Source organism: Rhinoderma darwinii, chromosome 2, assembly GCF_050947455.1.
Source record: "Rhinoderma darwinii isolate aRhiDar2 chromosome 2, aRhiDar2.hap1, whole genome shotgun sequence".
Taxonomy (NCBI): Eukaryota; Metazoa; Chordata; class Amphibia; order Anura; family Rhinodermatidae; genus Rhinoderma; species Rhinoderma darwinii.
Window position 1 is genome coordinate 149,080,793 of NC_134688.1, and position 25,593 is coordinate 149,106,385.

Here is a 25,593-nt window from a genome sequence, read left to right on the forward strand (position 1 = left end):
GAGGGATGTAAAACACAGGAACTGATTGCACCAGGGATAGGGCACTGTTCCTGTGTCATCCGCAAGTTAATCACACCATATGTCATCCTCAACCCCCACGTAGGAGAAGAAGGATTGGTGCCGGGACATATCCATCTTTATATCATCTTTATATATAAAGAGTGACTCTCAATGCTGGAGTTACCGCTTTGGTGTTGTAATAGGAGGGGATGGATATAATTTAATTTGGTCAGTGTGAGCAGGTCTGTTTCAAAGATAACAAATGCCTCAGTGGTTAAAGGAGTAGTCTATGGGGGTTATGTAGACCCATGCATCGTCACTCAAGACCCTTCTGGCCACAAAAGTTAGACACAAAGATGGGGAACCTAGCGTAGATGTTTGTAATAAAATAATTTCGGAGACCCTTAGATGAAACTCGTAAATGACGGTCATTAATTTCATCCGGGTATAATGTTTTAAGTCGGTAGATCCATCTGCATTCCTTTTGGAGCAGCAGTCTATCCAAGTTGCCCACGCGACTAGACGATCTAATTACCTCAATAGCTTGGAATGCAATTTCCGCCTCTTTGTTGTTATGTTTTTCTCGCATATGTCTCGCTAGACAGGTATCCTCCTCTCTTCTAATATTACCTATATGCTCAAGAATCCTTCTCCGAAATTCCCTTATAGTTTTGCCCACATGGTTCAGTGGGCAAGTACATGTGGCTATATATATATATATATATATATATATATATATATATATATATATATATATATATAGCGGAAAAAGAATGGCGACAGCACACTGCGACACTAATGCCACCTAAACCACTAAATATAAATAAATATGCACTAAAGCTAAATCTACTTGTAGTAGGGAGGTTCTTAGTGCACATTTTGATCAAAAAGTGTTTGTTGTTTATGTGATTCATATATGTGGGGTTAGTGACTGCCTCGATTTTTGTTCTTGCACTCCTCCCATTCTGCCCTGGGTGATTTTAATTAGTTCAATGCTGGATCCTACCATCCCCAGGTATATATGTAGGCTTAGTCCCAGTTCTGGGTGTATGTGCAGAGTAGTTCCCCACCTTACAGAGGTCGCCTTGTCGTGGCAGGTGGGCAAACACTTTTTGATCAAAATGTGCACTAAGAACCTCCCTATTATAAGTAGATTTAGCTTTAGTGCATATTTATTTATATTTAGTGGTTTAGGTGGCATTAGTGCCGCAGTGTGCTGTCGCCATTCTTTTTCTGCTGTATATTTGCAGTCACAGGTGTTCCTGCATACACATTTTATATCATTTAGTTGGAATGTGCTGTTCAAATTTTTGTTATATATATATATATATATATAAAAACACCACTTGAATTGCAAATTCTCTGTTTTTGAAGATTTGCCCTGTCCTTGCACTCTGAAAGGTTTTGCTATTGATTATATGTTTGCATGCTTTACAGGAACCACATTTATGTGTCCCCGGTGGTATAAATCGGGGAGCCAACCAAACAGTGGCACACACTCATTGAAATGGCTATGGACCAACCGGTCCTTCAGATTCCTGCCCCTCCTAAAGGTGATTAATGGGTATGGGGCAACAGCTTTGCTGAGATCCGTATCTGCCGTAAGGATTCCCCAGAACTTCTGGAAGATATTTCTGATCTCCCTAGGTCTATTATCATAGGTTCCCACTATTCTGATGGAGGTTGGCATTTTTGTATCCTTGATCTTATTTGGCACTAGTAGGTTGGTTCTGCTTTCTGAGAGTGCATTGTGATATGCATCCCTTAGTACTTTGTCAGGATAGCCCCTTTTCCCAAACCTTTGACGTAGTTGTTTGGACTTGCCCATAAAGTCTCCCAGATCCGAGCAATTTCTCCTAAGTCTAAGATACTGTCCCTTAGGGATTCTCCTCTCCTAGCTCGTCAGATGAGGACTATCCCATGCCTAAAGATTGTTTGTGGCCGTTGGTTTACGAAATAAGGATGTTATTAGGTTCCCCACTTCTGTCTTGGTGATAGTTATGTCCAAAAAATTAATAGACGTCTGATGGATCTCTGAGGTAAACAATAACCCAAGTCCATTGATGTTAAGAGCCCTGACAAATTGATTAAACTGCTCTACAGAGTAGTCCCAGATAATCAAATTATTATCTATGTACCTTGCCCACAAAATTATGGGTGAGGTATAAGATGCATAACTGTCTGAAAAAAACAACTTGATCTTCCCACCAGCCTAGGTATATATTGGCATAGCTGGGCGCACATGGGCTGCCCATTGCAGTTCCCTTTAGCTGGTGGAAGCGTTGCCCTCCGAACAAAAAGACATTTCTTGTAAGAATAAACTCCAACAGAGTTAAAGTTAGCTCATTGTGTGCCCCAAATTGAATCCCTCTCGTTTCTAGGAAGCTCAGTACAGCTCCACACCCTTGGTCATGGGGTATGGATCTGTACAGGGCCTCCACATCAAGGCTTGCTAGTAGTGCTCCCGATGGAATCTCTATCCCCTCTATTCTCTTCAGGATATCTGTGGTGTCCCTGACATAAGACGGGAGCCCCTCTACAAATTCTCGTAGAAAATTATCTGTGAAGATACTGATATTCTGTGATAGGCTGACAATGCCCGATACTATCGGCCGTCCCTTTAGGGGATTCATCCCCTTATAAATTTTAGGTAAACTGTAGAATGTGGGGATCTTTGGATATCTGGGGCACATAAACTCATATCCCTGAGTGCTAATGAGTTTCTCTTTCAAAGCTTTGAGTAGGATGCTTTTAAGCTCAACTACATCCTTATTTAGTGGGTTATCATCAAGCTTGCAATAGGTCTCCCTATCATGCAGTATACGTTGACAGTCTTGTATGTTGATATGTCCATTACCACTAGCCCCCCCCCCCTTGTCCGCCGGTTTTATAACGATTGACTTATCTTGTTCCAATTATAATAATGCGGTAATTTCCTTTGTTATATTTTGACCATATTTGTGGTGTTCCATATTTGACCCCAGTTGTTCAATATCCTTCGAAACCAGATCTACAAACAGATCAATATTATGCGTTTCTGACAGGGGTGCAGATTTTGTGCACCTCATCTTTAATTTGGTGAAGGGGCCTTCCCCCAACACACGTTCATTCTCTTTAAGTCGGTCCATCAGGTTTAGAAAGTCAGGATAATTAGACTCCTCTATTCCCAATTCCCTACATTGTTTAAGATCATGATTTTTCTAAAAATGTAACCCATTTTAGCTTTCGTGCAAATAGGTTAAGATCCTTAATCCAATCAAATGTTTCAAAACATGTAGTAGGGACATAAGATAGTCCTTTAGTTAATAATGTAATATCTTCTACCGATAAAAAATTACTAGAGATATTTATAATTTGCATATCATCTACGTTGTTTGTATGCGATGTTTTGGTTTTTGAATCAGCAACCTTTATCATGGATGATATTGTCCCATTTGTACATAGTTTGCTCATTGTTGCTTGGACCTGGTCCGTAAAGTATAGCTGGTTGTCGGATAATTGGTCCCTAAAAAATCCCCGTTACCAGAGTACCCTGTGCTTGGGAGTCTACCTCTTCCTTGCATAGGGCCCCTATATGTAGATCCAAATCGTGGATTACTATAGCTAGATCCAATTTGCTGCTTCGATGTACCCTCAGAGTCTGATTGATCTATACCTGAAGAGGATATCTCCGAATTGGAATCTGTACCTTGGGTCGGGCCCTCAAGATTGTAGGCTCTATGTTCTCTAAACGCCTTTAAGTCCCTAGTAAATTGGGCACGCTTCTTTTCTTTAATCGATGTTTGTAATTTCTCTATTGTTTGCTGCAAATGTTCGAATGCACCATCATTCCTAAAAACTTTGATTTTTTTCTATCTGTTCCTTTAAAGACACAGATGATTTTTCTAGAGTTTTATTTTCCTGCTCCAGAAGGATCCGCATAAAGCATATAGAGCTCGCAGTTTGTGGGCAAAACTATATATATATATATATATATATATATATATATATATATATATATGGCCACATGTACTTGCCCACTGAACCATGTGGGCAAAACTATAAGGGAATTTCGGAGAAGGATTCTTGAGCATATAGGTAATATTAGAAGAGAGGAGGATACCTGTCTAGCGAGACATATGAGAGAAAAACATAACAAAGAGGCGGAAATTACATTCCAAGTAATTAGATCGTCTAGTCGTGTGGGCAACTTGGATAGACTGCTGCTCCAAAAGGAATGCAGATGGATCTACTGACTTAAAACATTATACCCGGATGAAATTAATGACTACATGTCATTTACGAGTTTCATCTAAGGGTCTCTGAAATTCCCACATAACTGTATACGTGAGGATTATTTTATTACTAACATCCACGCTAGGTTCCCCATCTTTGTGTCTAACTTTTGTGGCCAGAAGGGTCTTGAGTGAGGATGGATGGGTCTACATAACCCCAATAGACTACTCCTTTAACCACTGAGGCATTGGTGACGATTGTCCCCGAAATCCCACATTGGATATGCGGCTCATTTTATTATTGACATTTAAGTTAGGTTCCCCATCTTATGTCCATTTCACGGGCTATTTGGTCTAAAGAGAGGACAGATGGGTCTATATAACCTCCACAGACTACTTCTTAAACCACTGAGGCATTGGTTATCTTTTTTTAAACAGACCTGCTCACACTGACAAAATTAAATTATATCCATCCCCTCCTAATAGAACACCAAGACGGTCACTCCAGCATGGAGTCGCTCTTCATATATAAAGATGGATATGTCCCGGCACCAATCCATCCTCTCCTACGTGGGGGGTTGAGGATGACGTATGGTATGATTAACTTGCGGATGACACAGGAACAGTGCACTATCCCTGGTGCAATCAGTTCCCGTGTTTACATCCTGAGGGAGGACGGGCCGGCCTCCTATTCGCCGAGGTTGATGAGCCCCCTATTCCAACGGGGCGGGATATGCCTCATATGCGGAGTCTCTCATTGGCTGAAGCGGATAGTGTCATCAGAAGGGGGTGGGGACTCCACCTTTAAAAGATGGAGTGGTTTGCCGATGGCGGCTGGCATGGATAGCCACGCTACAAACGACATTGGTCTAAAACATTGCACACTTCTAGAAGTTATAACACTGACTCTGCAAGCCCCTGATGATTTACAGCAGAGACAATCTAGTAAAGAAACGCGTAGGGCTGGTAGAAGGAGAAGTGAAACACTGATGCAATCAGCCAAAACTCCCTCTATCTCCAATCATCTCTTGGATATAGGTGTTAGGAACTTGGATATAGAGCGGAACAGTCAGCACATCCATTATTGATAGATGGGAGCAATATAAAACACACACACACACATATATATATATATATATACACACACACACATATATATAAAAAAGGTGAATAAAATTTATATAAATATATAAAAAAATAAAAATAATGTCAAGAGATTTTTTTATGCAGACAGGCAGAAATTAAAACTCTTTGATCTATCCTACTACATTTTATGGTGTCAATGTAAAGTGTACAGGAACTAGAAATAAAGGAATATTATTGTCACAATCTGTTTATGCCAAGATGACAAATTAATATACCACAGTTAGATGGCAATATAAAATAGATCCCTTGTGATATGAAATAGTGATTTTTAGTTTTGAACAAGGGAAAACTATAAGTAAACTAATATTTACAGTGAATTAAGAGCTAGTAAATTAGAATAGATTTAATGTTCTGCATGTGAGCTACAAAAGAGATCTGTTGTAATTTGCCTCTCTGTATGGCCTTTTAGTGACCCACAGGGTATGAAACTTTAATTTTTCTTTAAGCTATCACACCCCCAACCCACAAACACCCATATCATAAAATGTATGGTTAAGGTGGTATTCTACTTTAGATTTTATAATTCAGTTGCTATCGGTCTATATCAAAAGTCTGAAAATTGTCCAAGGAGTGAGAGGGTTAAAGAGAAGCTGTGTCCAGGTACATGTATGTAAGTATGTATGTACTGTACTTATCTTTTTACTGTATAAACAAACAACGTAAATATGTGAAACAAGGTCGATTATGCCAAAACGTAACTATTCATGTGCACGGTTATGTTCACACCTGCGCTGGTCATTCCATTGTTCTGCTCAGTCAGAGGAGCAGAATAAGGAAATAACTGGAACGCCGGTGCCACCGGCTTTTCGTCAGGGTGTCCATCATTTTACCGAAAACGACATGCATATATTCTGAATTCACAGCAAAGACTGAACTAAAGTAGGTTTTAAAAGATTAGCTCAGCTTGTGAACATCATTTTATTATTTCAATAAAATTCTGAACGTTGCAAATATAAGACTATTTTGCAGTGGTTATTAGCTAAGCTGTGGATACTGTCAATTTAGACTATTCAAAGTGTAAACTTAATTTTCAATATTTGTAAACGAATGTGCTCCGAAGTTTAATGGTCAGTGCACACAAATTGTATTGACACCTTTTTTTACGCGGAAACAGTCTCGGAAAACGTGCCAAAAAACGGCCGAAAATGCCTCCCATGTCAATGAAAGGCAGAGGAATTTTTTCCCATGAGCGGAAAAACGGTCTTGCAGGAAAAAGAAGAGACATGCCCTATCTTTGGGCGGTTACGTCTCTGATCTCCCATTGACATCAATGGGAGGCAGAGAGAGTGTATTTCGGTGCGTTTTTGCCCATCAGCGCTAAATGGCCGCGGGCAAAAAACGCAGCAAACGGCATGCAGGCAGATCAAAATCTGCCTCAAAATTCCAAACTAAACTTTGAGGCAGAATTTTCTGCTTGCAAAAAACTCTGAATATACCCTAATAGTTTAACGGTTATGGAGTTTCACAAAAATCCCATTAAGAAAAACAGAAAATGTATGGGTGGCCAACAAGCAGCAATAAAAACAACGGTTAATGATCATTAAAATGCTATCCATGTTAATAAAGTATTGATACCTGATATAGGGTATATCTCACACGTGTAGACTCTCAAAAGCCGCAGACAGCAAGTCCCAACAAATCGCAATCTCTCCAAATCCAGCAGAGTTGCTGTGTACTGGAAGCCTTTTAATCCTCTCAGCTCTTCTACACCTAGAACCAAAGTGGTCCAACTCCAGTGCAAAATACTCAGCAGGGATTCAAAACACTCCTGGGATAAAGCAATAACAGACCAGGTTCAACAAAAAAAGCCCATATAAAATAAAATGATAGGAACATACAATGGGAGGGGAGGGGGGGGGATTTAAAAAAACAAAAAAACATACCACTGAAACGGATCGAGCAAATGATCTCTTCAGGATATGCACGGGTTCACTGACTTGCTGTTTTCCCTTAGCTGCACTTCCGTCACTTGTGGGCAACCTGGAAAATGAATGGCACAAAAGATGTGTTGGAGCAAAAAAACCTAAATATTGCTGTCTATACTCCTCAGTGACGAAAAAAACACTAGGCCCGACTGATTAGTGGTGCACTCACCTACGTATTGGAACAGAGATCACTAACATTTTGAAAGCGGACATGTCCGTTTTAGTAAATACTCGTATTGCCCAAGAAATAACAATTCTGGAATATATTTTCTTAGAACTCTGCCTTTTGTCATTCCTCGGTTATTCCGCCTACAAATTTATGAATAAATTGACAGCTGGGTGTTAGCTTTCCTTTTGTGAAAGGGGTGTCCCTACAGTGTTTCACGGTCAGCACTGAGTGGACAGTGTCAGCCTATGCAGGGAGGCCCTACCAACTAGAAAAACCCAGTTGACCAGGGATTCATAAATTTCTAGGAGGATTTAGAGGAAAAACAGCTCAACGTGGAATTATAAGAAAATATATTCCAGAACTGTGTTATTTCATGAGGAATGCAGTTATTTAGTAAAACAGACAAGTCAGGAGAGGAGAAAGGTTCTCTTTAATACTAAGATTTTCATGTATGTGATGCTCTGGTTAGGGCTACAACTATGTTTTTCCACAAGTAAATAGATGCTTTTTTTCCTGTGTGTGATGGTGAGAATGGCATCTGTTCTTGACTTCTGCTCGGTTTTAGCTACATGGAGACACCCAAGCAGGACAGAAGTACATATGATTAGGTAAACTACATTTGAAGTAGTGCAGGAGAAGGTGACTAAAATCGTGTCACCCTGATGTGTTTGGAATCTTATCTCGTCATTATGTATGGACAGGTTTTACATTCTCTGGTTACAGGGAAATTGTACCGCTGTTGAAGTCAACAGTGACTTTCGAACAATGAGATTTCCCAGATTAGGACCTCCCAATAACAAAAAAGGAGGGCGTCCGGAAATATTAAGTTCAAAAAGGTCATCTTTCTGTATTATCAGATGCAGTTCCCCTCAGCATCTTAAATTAATTGTAGGTAACTACCAGAGGTACCCGTGTTTTGTTAAACAAAATCGATGCACTCTACTAGTATCTCTGTGTATATAGGAAACAGCCTTTTTCTCCCCCAGTCTGACAAACCATTGTCAATCCTTGTAATCCATTATAGCATCCTTGATTTAACAAATGGATAGTTGTTGTAGTTGAAAATGAAAGAGGACATTGTAGTCCCAAAAAATACACTAATACATGGGTTTTTGTTCATACGCACAAACATGTTGATGTAAAAATCGCATATAGGAAAAAGTTCACTTGGAAACCAGCTCTCTCAACACCCAAGAGTATGCTATTCCAAACTATCGGGATTGACAATGGTTAGTCGGACTGGAGAAGGCGGCCTTGCTTTTCTATATACAACGAGAAACTGGTAGAGCACACCGATTGTCTTATTTGAGGTTATATGTTGGGAAGAGCTGCAGAACTTCTTAAGTTGTTTGCCGCACCCAGATCGGTATTGTGTAAGGCTTCATTCACACGACAGGGTCCGAGTTTCGGCCGATAAAATCGGCCGTGTTGGGCCGTTTTTCCCGGCCGGTTTGCATCCGTTCCGATTCCGTTCCGGGGCGTGTTGCCGTTTTTAACGGCTGATTTTGACACGTTTTGCATTCGTTTTTTTCCCTGCCCGTTTTAGAAATCGGATGAATTTCATTTAAATTTGTTGCCACACACAGCCCTCTGTAGATAATGCCACAGCCCCCCTGGCAGGCGATGCCACCCAGCCCCCTGCAGGCGATGCCACCCAGCCCCCTGCAGGCGATGCCACCCAGCCCCCTGCAGGCGATGCCACCCAGCCCCCTGTAGGTTGCACCCATCCCCCCCTCCTTCCAGGAGAAGTCACTGACTTCAATGTCCATATATGGACAGTGTAGTCACTGACTTCTCCTGGAGAGGAATTCCCTGCCACAGGTCGGGAATTCCGCTTCAGAAGTGAGTGACGTCACTGTGTCCATATATGGACAGTGTATTCACTCACTTCTCCTGTAGCGGAATCCCAGGCCCTAGAGTCGGGGATTCCGCTGCAGAAGTGAGTGACTTCGCTGTGTCCATATATGGACAGTGTAGTCACCCACTTCTCCTGTAGCGGAATCCCCAATCCCAGGCCGTGGATTGGGGATTCCGACTCCTACAGGGAGCAAAAAAAGACCCTCCTCCTATGCACTCTGCACTGTGAGGAGGAGAGAGAGCGTGCGAGGGACGGAATACATGGCCGTCACTCGTGACACATTCCGGTGATGGCCGTGTATTACCCGGCCCCATAGACTTCTATGGGAGCCGGGCGGCCGGGTAAACGGCCAAAAATAGGGCAGGTCCCATTTTTTGACGGCCAGGCTTCCCGGGCCGTCAAAAAATCGGTCGTGTGAATAGCCCCATTAGGGGTCTATTGTTCCTAATGCAGCCGGGTGACGGCCGATTTATGAACGGCCGTCACCCGGCCGGGAAACCCTGTCGTGTGAATAAGGGCTAAGGGTCAGATTGTTTTCTATTTTGACTTTGTTTTGTATTGTAGAAAATAACTTTTGGGATTTCAACAATAGTTCTTGGATAACGGCCAGGATTAGTTTTTATTTGAAAAAGGTTTCTTAAAAATGGGTTTTCCAGTTTAGACAACCCATTTTGATACGTCCTATTACGGAATTCAGTGTTAATGTAGGGGGAAATCTTATCTGTTGGCCAGAATGAAGAGCAGTTACAAAGAGCGCCTCTTGGTCTGGAAGATCTGTCCTGTAGTATATGGATCGTCGACTGAAATAATTGGGCACGGTGTAATGCTTCATTGCCCCTGGGTTGGTGCTGCAGGGAAATTGTACACTGACAGATTGTCAGATTACAGTTCATAGGGGGCTAAGCAGGTCAACAATTTTTGATCAGCTAGGGATCCTTCTAACAAGTAGGGATGGTTTAAAGCGGACAACTCAGTCAAGGCAGGTACAGGGTTTGTCCCGATCTGTAAGATTAGTATGTGTGCGCGTGTGTGTGTGATGGAAACGGTTCCCATCTAAGATATGTCTGGAGGTCAAGTGGCTTCTGGTAAAAAGTGATGTCTCGGATTATATTGTTCTGTTTCTTGATGATGGTGTCCACAAAGTTTATTTCAGAATAGAAGCAATTTAGTGTTAAGGGTGATGGTGGAATGAACTGGAATGTTTTAAGCTGTTGCTCAGACTCTGCCCACATGATTATTCTGACAGATAACCGCTCTGTGCTGGTGCTTTAATAAATAGTACTCTTTCCTGGCTAGCCCTCCAACACCCTCCTTTTCTACATAATTGCTATTCTGTTTAAGAAAATTGAAAACGTTACATTTTAGGTATGAAGCCTCATTTATGAAAATCAGTCTTTATTTCCTACACAGCATTTGACAAAGAAAAAAAATATATATAAATATTACCTATATAGCAACTGGGGTATTTGACCTGCATTGACATCTGTGCCATTATTTGACTTCTTGGAGCTTTTGAACTGGAAAACAACCCTGAAAAAAAAATAAAAAATAAGCGCGTCGCAAGTAATCAATAAAGTTAGTATTTTAAAGTATTTCACATAAGTAAAGATAAAAAACTTGAACACAACATGTAATCCACAGACAAAACCTGAAACTCACACATTAAGCTCCACTAAAACACACTAGGGTTACTACTTCTTTTAAAGCTCTGAATTCTCAAGATGTACCCCGCAGATATGCCTAATTATTCATCTCTCTCGAATAATGTTGACATCCAAATTTCTGTTTTAGAAGACCAAATCCCGATTTCATTCCCACAGATTTAAAACCTTCCTAAACTTTCAGATGACTTTTCAGAGTAAGCTGTCATGTGTGTACATAAGGAATAACACTTTCTGGTTATTATATGACTTGCATTCTGAATTTTTAGCAGTTTTCACTTATTCATCGATTTATACAAGGATTGTTGAAAGTGCAGTGCCAATTTAAATGAGAAAATTCATGAGGATTACATCAAGCACTAGGTGGGGCTTACTGCGTATGGCTGCCATTTAACTAAAAAATATGTATATAGTAAACTCCTCCAAGTGGTGGTTGCAGGCAGCCACAATCATTGGACTTTTGTACTCATTGTAAAATTCCTTTTTAGTTGAATTCGTTGGGGAGACAGCACTATGGGTATAGGTCCTGGCTTCTATGAGGCTGACACTAGGTAGGAAAAGTCTTGGCTCTGGCGAAGGCAGGCAATACCCATTCGACAGGCACTAGACTATTTAGTTACTAACGTAGTGTTTGTAGGGGCAACCATGCAACCCGCCCAACGTAGTTGCCCCAGCACCTTGCGACCCAAACTAACATCAGTATGGATGCAGAAAGGTTTTTACTGGAGATTGAAAGGGCAGTGTTTGCTGAAAAAGGATGGACCTGACCCTTGAAGGGGTTGTCCGAAGACCACCAAAAAAAATAAAAAAAAAAATACTCCCCAAACACATCTAAAATGCTTCTCTATTGTTACCTCCTTTTCTACCTAATAAATACAAATTACTAGCACTTCCTTACCCCCCATATCGCGGCTTCTTCGCTTCCAGATTGAGGGCAGTACTACGGCGCTTTGGAACTAAAAATCCAGTCATGCCTTGCTCTTGTTTCTACTGCCTAATCCCCACCCGGTTTGCTAAAATCCCCAATAGGTCTGCCCCCAGTCCGCCCAAACCAGAGCTTTTTACATCATCCTCAATAAGATGACTATGCTCCTCTCTTGCAAAGAGAGCCGGCAATTAGAATATGTGACCTGAAGGGGCTGGCACTGGGAAGCTAAGAGAAATCTCTGATTAAGAAATGATTGTAGGAAGCACAGGATCGGAGGTATAGAACATACGATGGGATGGAAATAACCTACGTACAGTGGTACCCCTTTGACCAATTGTGCTTTCCTGGTCTTTAACATTGTTTGAATGACTGATTCAGAGAGACCTCAGGCTCTAAAAACCGCAGCATCAACATCCACGGCATTAAAAACGAATCTAAGGTAAAGTGGGGTGGAACAGTGGAAAAAGGTTGTGTTGTAGATGAAGATGCGAATGTGCGTCTACAAGTAGATTGACAAGGTCGGCATACCAGGTCCGATGAGGGCAGAGCCACTGGGATCGCCTTCTACCTGGATTCTCTTGAGAACTCTGGGTAGTAGCAAACTGTATCCCCCGGATAAGAGTTAAAGAGAAAGCCTCTTCCAAAAAGTGACTAGGGTGTCGACCACAATGGCCTTGGGAAACCGCACCCTTATTTCGTAGGCTGGGACCTTGTGCTTGAGACAAGCCACGAAGACATCAAAGTCTAAAAGCGGCCTCTTCTGGCAAATCCAAAAAAAGATTTTCAGGTAAAGAGACCTCTCCCCTGGATATAGCCTTACCGGACTATGGTTTACATACCAGGAGTAGACAAATCGTTTGCAGACCTCCAGACAGAGTTGGCACGTGATTCTCTAACCAGTGGAGAATTCAAAAGGACTTCAACAGTGCTACCCAGCTCAATGTGCCGCCTTGATGGTTTAGATCGGCAACCACAATAGAGTGGTCGGTCTGAACTCCGACTGGGCAACCCTAGATAAGTAAAGTCCAATGGGAGAAGGCCAGGAATATTACAAATTAATTAACACCGTGGAATTAAGAGCAAGATTGTCTCCTCTGGCAACCAATTGCTCTGAACGGTGTTGAGGCCAAAAACTGCTCCCCACCAGGAAAGGCTTGCATTAAACTAGATAAACCACTGGAGGGGGAAGTTAGGACCATCCCTGAAAAATGTCAGGCAATGCCTCCCACCAGAGTAACTCCTGATAAACAGGGCAGGAAAATCAACGTGTCCAGTGTAAACTGAGACTTGTCCAAGCGCACGAGAATCGTCCTCTGAAAAGGGCTTAAGTGGAATTGCATGGAGGGAATGATCTCGAAGAACGACACCATCTTGCCCAACAGCATGCAGAATTGGATAGAAGAGGCAGAATTCTGTGCAAGGAGAACTACCCCAGCTCAGATTAACTTGATCTTGTCCAGCGGGAGGTGAACTTTGGCTGTTCTGGTGTTGAAAATCATTCCCAGAATGAGCTGGAATTAGCAAGGACTTCTCGGTTGTTGATCCATCCGAATCTCTTCAACGTGTCCAGGGTGATGTGGAGGCTAGAAAGGTTGTCCGTCCCTGGAGGGGGCTTTTACCTTGAGTACATCAAGGTAAGGGATGACTGCAACTCCCCTGGTGCAGAGGAGCGCCTTGAGTGTCTGCAGTACCTTGGTAAAAACTTTTGGCAAGCCTGATGGGAAAGGCGACAAACTGGAAATCCAGAGGACTGCCAGCGAAACTTAGGGAATGCTGGTGGGGCCTTTGCAATAGGGATGTGGAAGTAGGAATCAGAAACGTAGAAGGAGGAAAGGTATTCTCCCTATTCCAGAGATGCGACCATTGACGGCAGATTCCATGCGAAACCTCAATGCGAACAGAGCTGCTTTTAGGGTTCTGACTGATCCACCCTTTTTGGGGACTTTGAAGAGATTTGAGTAGATTCCTTGAAACCATTTTGACTAAGGAACTAGAACCATAACTTACTTTTGGGGCCTGGTAGGCTGTTGCCAAGCAGGCTTAGGCTTGTATGATGGGCGTCTGAAGTCCATGGAATAGCAAGACCTCTTTCATGACCTTTGGGAGGAGAATGACCTCTGAGAGGAAAAGTTATCAAAGGACCGAAACATTTAAGAATAGAGAGAACACTGTAGATGCCGAGGGGAGTGGAGGTTGGAAGAAATAACTTCTCAAACAAGTTCCCTTCAGACATTTTCCGAAGAGTCTGCCTCCAACAAAAGGCAGTCCAACAACGGCTTTTTTGGAAGTATGGTCTGCCTTCCAAGATATTAACTAAATTGAATGTTGGATATCTATAAAATTAGTCAATGCTCTGGCTGCAAAAATCTGCTAAATCCTCCTGCCGCACTCCTAAAGTATAGCTGTGAAGTTATTTTGCCCATACTGAACAGGCCTTGCTAACACAGGCAGAGGCAAATGCTGGTCACAGGGGAGAACCTGCTGCCACAAAGGCAGACTTGGCCTGGGAATTCAGCTTTTTGTCGAGAATCAAAAAGTGATGCTACGCCTACCAGTGGAATGGTAGTGCTTTTAGAAAACCATGAAATAAGCAGATCTACTAAATCCACCTGAAAAGGCAATGGTGTATTCATACATTGAAACAGCGAAGCGCCTGCCAATGTGTTTCAATTCCTTATATAATATTTAATCAAACTCGCTTTGGTTTGGGAAAACCAGTCTTTGGCACCTTTGAAGATGTATATGCACTTCTTCCTGAGAGGCTGTGTTGGAGTCCTCAACATGTAAGGTGACCCTGATAGCACGTATCAAAATCTACATGGCAGCGGTCAACGGAGATTCTTGTTCGGATTCTTAGCCAGAGGATCACCTAGAGGAAAGACTGATCTTCTCGGGAAACAACCTCTCCAGTAATGGTTCTAATTGAGGATCCTTGGGAAGAACAAGACTGAACCAGAATTTGTACCTTGCCCTCCTGAGTCTATTTTGTGACCTACCTCAAGAAGCATACTGCATGGCATCTAGGGAAGAGGCCTGGTGGAAATTTTCGTTTGAGTGTTTAGAGCGCTTGCCGTCCCAAATTCTGTATTGGACAGTCTGGAAATGTCTGCTAGGGCCTGTGGAAAGACCTTTCCCAGTCAGGGGGTGCCACATTCTGAGGGGGGGGGGGCATTATGGAAGGATCTGGAATGCAGGCACTGTGGGCAAAATAGGTTAGGCTGGCAGGAGGTAATTCTTATATCTGCCACAGGCATAGAACGTTGCTAAGCCCATCTGGTTTGGCTGCCTGATGGAGTCTTCCCGAGGTGAATAAATGTGACAAGAAAGGGACAGACTAATAGTGTAAAAGGGAAGCTAGGCCATTTGGGAAATCCACCTAACAAAAGCGATGGCCCCTGGAAACATGGAAAAAAAATTGCCGTCAGGGACCCATAGAGCTGTGTACCGCCCACAAAGGCCGTAGAGGAGGCAGTGCAACTCTAGTGAGAATAGAGTAGATGAGTATAGCACTGGAGATGGCAGTCTGGAGAAGGCAGAAGCGGTCCTGACTTATCGGCACCAGAGCTGCTTTCAAGCAACACTGTGGGAAAAGAACCACCCCATAGAAGCTTATTTGAAGAGATAGCCACGCTCCCATTTCCTACACTGCAGAGTACCGCCCCCACCAGGGAGGACCAACTCATGCGACAGGCCGGGAAAGATCCCATGATTAAAGTTGGACAGGGCATACAGTCATGGAACTGGTGGCCTAAGCTGCAGAAAAGGCAAGAACTAAAAGTTATGCCCCCGGCCGGCAATGATGCAAGATCAAGCAGTGCTTTCGGCGCTTGTAGGGGAAGTCGGGGAAGTATGTGTGAATGTTCTCCACCTCAATAAAAATAATCCCCCTACATTCACCTAGACAGGATTCCTTGATATGAGGGGGGTGGGGGTGAGGGTGATAAAAAATAATATTGCTGGGGTGGGTCTTAAATGCATTTTTAGTGTAAATATAAAAAAACAAAGAAGTCTCTGTTTTATTCTATTCTTCCTGGCTTCGGCTAAAAGAAAAACCCATAACAAAAAGGATAAACCTGCCCTGTGTTAATCGGAGCATAAGGTGCTTTACTCGGACACCGCACAAATTGCTACATATTTTAGCGCATGTGTATATGGGCATATGGACTAAAAAAAGCGGTTTCAAGAAGTGAAAATCGTATTGCCTCAACTAAATATTAATAGGTTTACACGTCTTGATGCAAACAAGAGTACAATGAGCCCCCACAAGAAGCAACGTTTGAAACACGTGTTGCGGTTTCTCTCCTAACAGTGAGGTATCCATGCTTTGCACTACTACCGGTAGCACTTTATCATTAGACAGCTATGGTGGGATTGTACATTATACGATCCTGGGTTGGGATCCATGGGTAACGTATGCACAATGATATTTTATTTGGCTAATAGTTGTTGTACCATGTATCTCTTTGGACATTAATAAAATATATATTTATTGATTATAATTGATAAAATGTAGGCATATAGCTAAAGAGATCACTATCAAAAGAATGAAACCAAGAATTACCCATCATCTGTTGTAATTGAGGCTTGTCCATGAGAGCCACAGTCACTGCTAGGACCAGACACACGAGCCCAGGCCACATACCACCAGCCAGCTTGTAAAAGGACGGGCTCATCAAACATCATAGCATATTTCTCTCTAGGGTAGAAGACAAAATCAAGTGTCAAGTAGTCCAATTTGTTATTCCGCTTGGACATGAATTCTTAATTAGCTCTACACAATAAGCTGATGAAACATATGCAGCTGATCACAGGAGAGTAACTTCCAGTCATCCATGGAAACAGACTCAAATAGAGAGATATATATAGAGATGATATATATATAGATATGATATGATGATATATAGATAGATATGATGATATATAGACAGATATGATGATATATAGATAGACAGATATGATGATATATAGATAGACAGATATGATGATATATAGATAGACAGATATGATGATATATAGATAGACAGATATGATGATATATAGATAGACAGATATGATGATATATAGATAGATAGATATGATGATATATAGATAGATAGATATGATGATATATAGATAGATAGATATGATGATATATAGATAGATAGATATGATGATATATAGATAGATAGATATGATGATATATAGATAGATAGATATGATGATAGATAGATAGATAGATATGATGATAGATAGATAGATAGATATGATGATAGATAGATAGATAGATAGATAGATAGATAGATAGATAGATAGATAGATAGATAGATAGATAGATAGATAGATAGATAGATATGATGATATATAGATAGATAGATAGATATGATGATAGATAGATAGATATGATGATATATAGACAGATATGATGATATATAGACAGATATGATGATATATAGACAGATATGATGATATATAGACAGATATGATGATATATAGACAGATATGATGATATATAGACAGATTAGATCTGATGATATATAGATAGATCTGATGATATATAGATAGATCTGATGATATATAGATAGATCTGATGATATATAGATAGATCTGATGATATATAGATAGATCTGATGATATATAGACAGATCTGATGATCTATCTATATATCATCAGATCTATCTATATATCATCAGATCTATCTATATATCTGATGATATATAGATAGATATGATGATATATAGATAGATAGATATGATGATATATATATAGATAGATAGATAGATATGATGATATATAGATAGACAGATATGATGATATATAGACAGATATGATGATATATAGACAGATATGATGATATATAGATAGATATGATCTGATGATATATAGATTACATCTGATGATATATAGATTAGATCTGATGATATATAGATAGATCTGATGATATATAGATAGATCTGATGATATATAGATAGATATGATGATATATAGATAGATAGATAGATATGATGATATATAGATAGACAGATATGATGATATATAGACAGATATGATGATATATAGACAGATATGATGATATATAGATAGATATGATCTGATATATAGATTAGATCTGATGATATATAGATTAGATCTGATGATATATAGATTAGATCTGATGATATATAGATTAGATCTGATGATATATAGATAGATCTGATGATATATAGATAGATCTGATATATAGATAGATATGATGATATATAGATAGATATGATGATATATAGATAGATCTGATGATATATAGATAGATCTGATGATATATAGATAGATCTGATGACATAGATAGATAGATATGATGATATATAAATAGATATGATATGATGATATATAGATAGATATGATGATATATAGATTAGATATGATATATAGATTAGATATGATGATATATAGATTAGATATGATGATATATAGATTAGATATGATGATATATAGATTAGATATGATGATATATAGATAGATATGATGATATATAGGATATATTATATAATCCCCAAAAAATTAAGAGGCAGCACTCCAAGGAAATTGGTGAAAAAAAGTGGTGTCTTTATTCACCCCAGGCAGGCAACGTTTCGATCCGTCTCTATGGGATCTTTTTCAAGCCATAATATAAGCCGGAAGCATGTAGGCAACATTATGCTTCCGGCTTATATTCGAGCATGCGCAGTATAATATGGAGAACGCCGAGTTGTCTGACATTCCATTGTTTATGGGTGGATACTCTACATGATAGATTTGCATATCTTTTGCTGGGTTGGTGAGTGGCCCCGTGTTCTCTACCCCTACACACATTGTTGCATTTTTAATCTAGCACTAATCAAGCTTATACAGGCTTGTTTTAAAAAAGTTATATGTACGGACTAGGGTATGTTCAGAGTTTTTTGACGAGTTTTTTGACGCGGAAACCGTGCCGCAAAACTTGTAAAAAACCGTCCGAAAATGCCTCCCATTGATTTTAGTGGGAGGCGGAGGCGTCTTTTTCCCGCGAGCGGTAAAACCGTCTCGCGGGAGAAATAAAGGGACATGCCCTATCTTCGGGCGTTTACACCTCTGACCTCCCATTGACATCAATGTGAGGCAGAGAAAGCATATTTCTCGGAGTTTTATGCCCGCGGCGCTCAATGGCCGTGGGCGAAAAACGCCATGAAAATCTGCGTGCAGGCAGAGGAAAATCTGCCTCAAACTTCAAAACGGAATTTTGAGGCAGGATTTCAGCCTGCAAAAATCTGTGTGTGAACCCAGCCTTACACGGTCATGTTTTCGCTAACACTACTATATTATTGTACTTGATGCCTTTTTTGTACTATATGTAGAAGTGCAATATCTGATTACACTTTGTTTTGATTACTACTCATGTTAATGAGACACTTGCTTTATATGCTTCACACATTGTTGTATCACTATGCTTGAAAAAGGTCCTATAACAGGACAGAAACATTGCAGCTTGTTTTGACTGAATAAATCACTTGTTTTTCTACTTTGCAGTGCTGTGGGATTTCTTCTACATATATGATTATATATATATATGTGTGTTTTTGTTTTTTACCAATTGCTGCAAAAGTCCTCGCCTATCCTTTCCCCTGACAATCCAGAGCTGATGCTCCAACAGCACCCTGTGACTGTTTATATGCGGACATGCCACCAGAAATACAACACATGACCGCTAAGTCTTCCGATTGCCTGTGTCGGTCACGTGCTCCCCGCATGTAAAAAAAAAAAAACACCTGGAGGGCCTGCGAAGCAGCTGCGCTGCATCATCGGGGGAAGTATAGGAAACTTGCAGTTATTAATTTAAATAAACATTAACCCTTTAAAAAGGATGAGAAAACAGTGAGAATACACAAAGATTATTTTACAGTGAGAATCTATTAAATGGAATTAAAAATACAGCACGTAGTTGAATTATTAAGTTTGTACACTGATTGTATTTGCCATATTAACACCTAGACACACCACGATGCAACTGTACGTCCTGGAGACCAGTGTCTTAGCACACCAGGACGTACAGTTACTGTGCGGTTCCCGGTGAACACAGTCGGTGACCGCGTGCACCGGGAAGTCAGCTGTCCCCGACAGCTGACATTCTGTGTTGCCGATCAGCGGCTCATCGTCACTGATTTTGGCAATTAACCTCTTAAATGCGGTGATCGATTGCGATCACCGCATTTAGGGGGTTTGTAGCACATTGGTAGCCCCCATGCAATTGTGGGGGTTGCCGATGGCGGTCATGGCAATCGGAGGCCAGACAATAAGAAGTCTTTTATTATAGGAAAAAATATGAAAATGTTAAAAAAATACAAACCAAAAAACAGTAAACATTTGATATCACCGGGTTCACAACGACCCCAACTGTTATTTTTTCCGCACGGTGAACATGGCAAAGAAAAAAAACAGAAAAGCTATGCCAGAATCACTATTTTTTTGGTCACCACCCCTCCCAAAATATAGAATAAAAAATGTATCAAAAAGTTGCATGTACCCCAAAATCGTACCAATAAAAACTAAAACCCATCCCGCAAAAAAAGAGCCCTTAGGGTAGAAACACACACAAAGTATTCAGTGCGGATACACTGCATTAAGCTGCTAAGCATATCTGCACTGAACACCGCAGGGAATGCCGTCGGGAAAATGGCACCACATTGTGATGCGTTTTTTCGGTGCAATTTCCGAAGCGGCGCCGGAAAAAAACAAAATAAAAAAATACTTACCCCCTCCCTCTTCTCGGCACGTAGTCAGGCCCCCCTGGATGACATTGCAGGCCATGTGACTCTGCAGCGGTCACATGACCTGCAACGTCATCCAGGGAGGCCGGACTGGAGAAGCAGGGAACTCTGGGCAAGTATAACTTTATTATTATTTTTTTTTCTTACTTGCGATTTTTACGGCGCATCGCTGTGATTCCGAAGCAAATATCGCAACACACTGCTTTGTTGCGGGTTTAAGCACCCCATTGAATTCAATGGGTAAACCCGCAACAGAAGAGCGGCATATCCACCGAATTGATTGACATGCTGGGGTTGAAGTAACCGCACTGCAGGGTTAATTTATTTTTGGGCGGATATTTATCGTAGTGTGGGGACGAGATTTGTTGAAATCTCACCCACACTGCTGCTACTGTAATACGCTGCGGATTTTCCACAATTAATCCATTGTGGAAAATCCGCAGTGTTTATGCTGTGTTTTTCTACCCTTACACAGCTTTTTGACTGAAAAACAAAAAAAAGTTATGGCTCTCAGAATATGGTGACACAAAAAATATATTTTATAAAAAAGTGATTTTATTGTGCAAACGCTGCAAAAAAACAAAAAACAACTATATACATATAGTATCGCCGTAATCGTACCGACCCGCAGAATAAAGTAAAATGTAATTTATAGCGCACGGTGAACCCCCTAAGAAATAAAGAATTTAAAACTCCAAAACCAGTTTTTTGGTCAACTTAGATCTAAATAAAATGTAATAAAAAGTGATCAGAAAGTCGTATGTACCAAAACTACAGTTCGTCCTTCAAAAAATAATAAAGTTATGGCTCTCAGAATGTGTTGATTTAAAGTGTAGCTAAACGTTCGATAAACTTCTGACATGTCATAGTGACATGTCCGAAGTTTTCATTTGTGGGGGTCCGAGCACTGAGATCCCCACCAATCGCTAGAACGAAGCAGCTGAAGCGCTCCTGTGAGCGCTCAGCTGCTTCGTGCCTGTTTGGCTATTTCTGGAAATAAATGCATCGGTGTACGGACTCAATAGAAAGCCTATGAGCATTTTGATCCCAAAGGTTACTTGCTGAATTTAGTGGAATTAGGCCGTAAAAACTATTGTATTTTATGGCGTTCACCGTGGGCTATAAAGGACATTCAATTTATTCTGCGGGTCGATGAGATTATGACGATACCATATTTCTATAGGTTTTTTTTCATGTTTTACAGTGATTGTACGATAAAATCACGTTAAAAAAAAATAATTTAGTTTTTGTGTTGCCATATTCTAAGAGCCATAACCATTTTATTTTTCCATCCAGAAAGCGGTGTGAGGGCTTGTTTTTTGCGTATCAAACTGCAGTTTTTCTTGGTACCATTTTTGGGTACATGGGACTTTTTGATCCTTGTTTATTCCATTTTTTAGGAGCTGAAGGGACTAAAAATAGTGATTCTGGTATTGTTTTTTTGCGGGATTAATAGGATTATATTTTTATAGTTCAGGCAGTTACGGACACGGCGATACCAATTATGCATAATTTATTTATTTTTTCTAATAAGAAAAGGCGTTTATAAGGGAGATTTTTTATTTTATTAATTGGAACTTTTACTTTATTTTTGTTACAGAGAAATCAGCTGATCAAAATATTACATAGTAAAATGTAACCTTTAAGAAATTGGGATAAAAAAAAAATGGAAAATTATTATCCCTCCAAATAATGATGCAAAAAAATAATTAGGGCGAGGGGAGAGGGCTTTTTTTTTTTTTTTGTTCATGGAGTGGAGAGAACAGGACAAACAACTGGTATACCCAATCAGGTCACCCTTCCTAGTCGAGTAACGCCCCTACTCAAGGGACAACTCCAACCTCCACCCTAGATTCTTTATAGTGGATATCAGGTACAGTGGGACCTAGAAGGGCAAGTGCACAAATAAAGCAAATATGTGCAAAAACTTCAAACTGTGTGAAACAATGGTTAGGCACAAATGAAGAAAACAATAAAAGAAATTATAACCAGCAAAAAGATACTCATACAAAAACATACCACGCCCTGAAAAATAGCTGAGAAAAATGGAAGCTGAACGCCTCTAAACATCTGCCCATTGATTTCAATTGGAAAAACGGCATTGCGTTCAGACGGGGCTTTTTTTTTACGTAGCAGTTTGAAAAAATGGCGCGTAAAAAAACGCCCCGTAAAAACAAGTGCATGTCAGGTCTTGAGCCGTTTTTAGCCATTTTTCATTGGGTCAAAAGAAAATCAGCTCCAAAAATGGCCGCAAAAAGCACAAAAAAAAAAAAAAAATGGCACAAGACGTGCTCGATGCTTAAAAAACGGCTGAGAATCAGGAGCCATTTTCCCTTGAAAACAGCTCCGTATTTTACCGCAGTTTTTAGTTTGTCGTGTGAACATACCCTAAGACATAATGCAACAGAGCTGGATGTAAAAAGTCCTACTGGTTCAAGATTCCACCCCTTTGTATATGGACTAAATACATTTGGAATAAAATTGGATTATTTTCTTTTAAACTCCGCACTGGATCAATTTTCTTTTTCTGCCTTTGATCTTCATCGTGTGTTGCCATGAGGATATGTGCGCTGTCTGGGCTCGGACACAGAATTGGTGAGCTGGAGAATTCCTCCCCCATTTACTGTTACCATATAATTTAGTGGGAAGCTGCAAAAAAATTCTATGTGGGGTGGAATTGGAAAAAATGGATTCCTAAATTTTCTTTTTGGTTTCGTTTTTAAAGAGGCTCTGTCACCAGATTTTGCAACCCCTATCTGCTATTGCAGCAGATCGGCGCTGCAATGTAGATAACAGTAAAGTTTTTATTTTTAAAAAACGAGCATTTTTGGCCAAGTTATGACCATTTTTGTAGTTATGCAAATGAGGCTTGCAAAAGTCCAAGTGGGTGTGTTTAAAAGTAGAAGTCCAAGTGGGCGTGTATTATGTGCGTACATCGGGGCGTTTTTAATACTTTTACTAGCTGGGCGTTCTGATGAGAAGTATCATCTACTTCTCTTCAGAAAGCCCAGCTTCTGCCAGATCACGCTGTGACGTCACTCACAGGTCCTGCATCGTGTCAGACGAGCGAGGACACATCGGCACCAGAGGCTACAGATGATTCTGCAGCAGCATCGGCGTTTGCAGGTAAGTAGCTACATCGATTTACCTGCAAACGCCGATGCTGCTGCAGAATCATCTGTAGCCTCTGGTGCCGATGTGTCCTCGCTCGTCTGACACGATGCAGGACCTGTGAGTGACGTCACAGCGTGATCTGGCAGAAGCTGGGCGTTCTGAAGAGAAGTAGATGATACTTCTCATCAGAACGCCCAGCTAGTAAAAGTACACCCACTTGGACTTTTGCAAGCCTCATTTGCATAACTACAAAAATGGTCATAACTTGGCCAAAAATGCTCGTTTTTTAAAAATAAAAACGTTACTGTAATCTACATTGCAGCGCCGATCTGCTGCAATAGCAGATAGGGGTTGCAAAATCTGGTGACAGAGCCTCTTTAAGTCTTTCACCGTTCGGTAAAAACTGCAATTTTTTTATTCTGCTGGTCAATACGATTACGGCAATACCAGATTTATATTGTTTTTTTAACGTTTTAACTTCTTTTTTTTTTTTAAAAGAAAAAACAATTTGTTAGAATTTTTTTTATAAATTGTAAATATTCTGAAAGCCATGTTTTTCATTTAGTCGTCGATTGAGCGGCGTACGGGCTTATTTTTTGTGGCACGAGCGGTGGTTTTTATTGGAACCATTTTTAGTACATATGACTTCTTGATCAATTCTTAAAAAAATTTTCACCGCTAAGTTGGCCGAAAGACAGCGATTCTAGCGTTTTATATTTTTATTTTTAAGGCATTCACCGTGCGCTATATTGTAAAAATGTGAACTTTTACAGATGTAGCGATACCAATTTTGTTTATTCTTTACTTCAGGGGAAAAATTAGGAAAAGTTTGTTGTTTTTTTTTTGTTTTGTTTTTTAAATAAAAAAAATAAATGTCACTAATAAAAAAAGTTTATTTAACTTTTTTTTTTTTGCACAATCTATTAGTACGCATATTGCAGTGTATAGTCATTTTTATTAGCTTCTGTTAAGCACTGGCAGGGCTTAACAGAGGCAGAGTGAAGGCAGTCCTGGGGGCCTTTATTAGCCCGCTGAGCTGACATGACAACGAACGGCACCCCACGATCGCGTTGTGGGGGCGACGATGAGCTGTCAGAGGGGACCAGCCCTTCTCTATAACGCCTCAGGTGCCGCGGTCGCGAGTGACAGCATTTGAGGTTTTAAACTGCCAGGTACAGAGCGATCATTGTACCTGGCCGTTAGTGCCGGGTGTTCGCTGTAACAAAGCTGGCACCCGCAGCGTATGAGGCGCTCCATACTTCTCCCCCTGCACCATGACGCGCACTTACATCAAGTGCGTTAAAGGGTTAATAAACTTAAATTCAGAAAAGTCACTGGAGTTCCCCTATATGTTCCATGTTGTCACCACAGTATGACGACATGTCATCTTGCGCCACGTATAACATTCCACCACTGTGGCGGTCATGTGTAATGCTCAATAAATCGTCATAGTACTGCAATGACAACAGAAAGTGACAGTGGAATGTCAGACAACTTTCCCCTTCAATGTCTGGGTTATCAATGGATATAGCCTGAACTGATTAAAAGGGAAACGGTGTTGGAAACAAGTTTCCCCATGTGAATTATCATCGGTCATCACAATGTCAAACGCCACTGTTTTGTTGGATTTTTCAATAAAATATTAGGCACAAAGGGGCAGATTTACTAGTGTGTTAGCGGCTAGAAAATTTCGTAAAATGCTGTAAACCATGGATAATCTTCTTACTGCCCGATCTATGCTTACGCAGTCTAAACCTTAGACAACGTTCGCAAATCTGAACCAATGGAAGTGGTTTGTTGTAAAACCACCCAAGAATGCAGCTCTATTCTTACTGTTAAAAGG

At 40.6% G+C, this 25,593-nt stretch overlaps 1 protein-coding gene across 15 annotated transcripts in view; it reads right to left on the reverse strand.

The window, feature by feature from the left end:
- MYCBP2 (MYC binding protein 2) overlaps positions 1–25,593 on the reverse strand; it is a 291,950-nt gene that overhangs the window by 151,351 nt on the left and 115,006 nt on the right. For all 15 annotated transcript variants that reach the window (XM_075852355.1, XM_075852367.1, XM_075852366.1 and 12 more), the window contains 4 exons: positions 16,463–16,597; positions 10,759–10,842; positions 7,244–7,340; positions 6,936–7,128 (listed from right to left, as the gene is read on the reverse strand). In XM_075852355.1, coding sequence (XP_075708470.1) covers positions 6,936–7,128; positions 7,244–7,340; positions 10,759–10,842; positions 16,463–16,597 — 509 coding nt within the window. The remainder of the gene's footprint in view (positions 1–6,935; positions 7,129–7,243; positions 7,341–10,758; positions 10,843–16,462; positions 16,598–25,593) is intronic.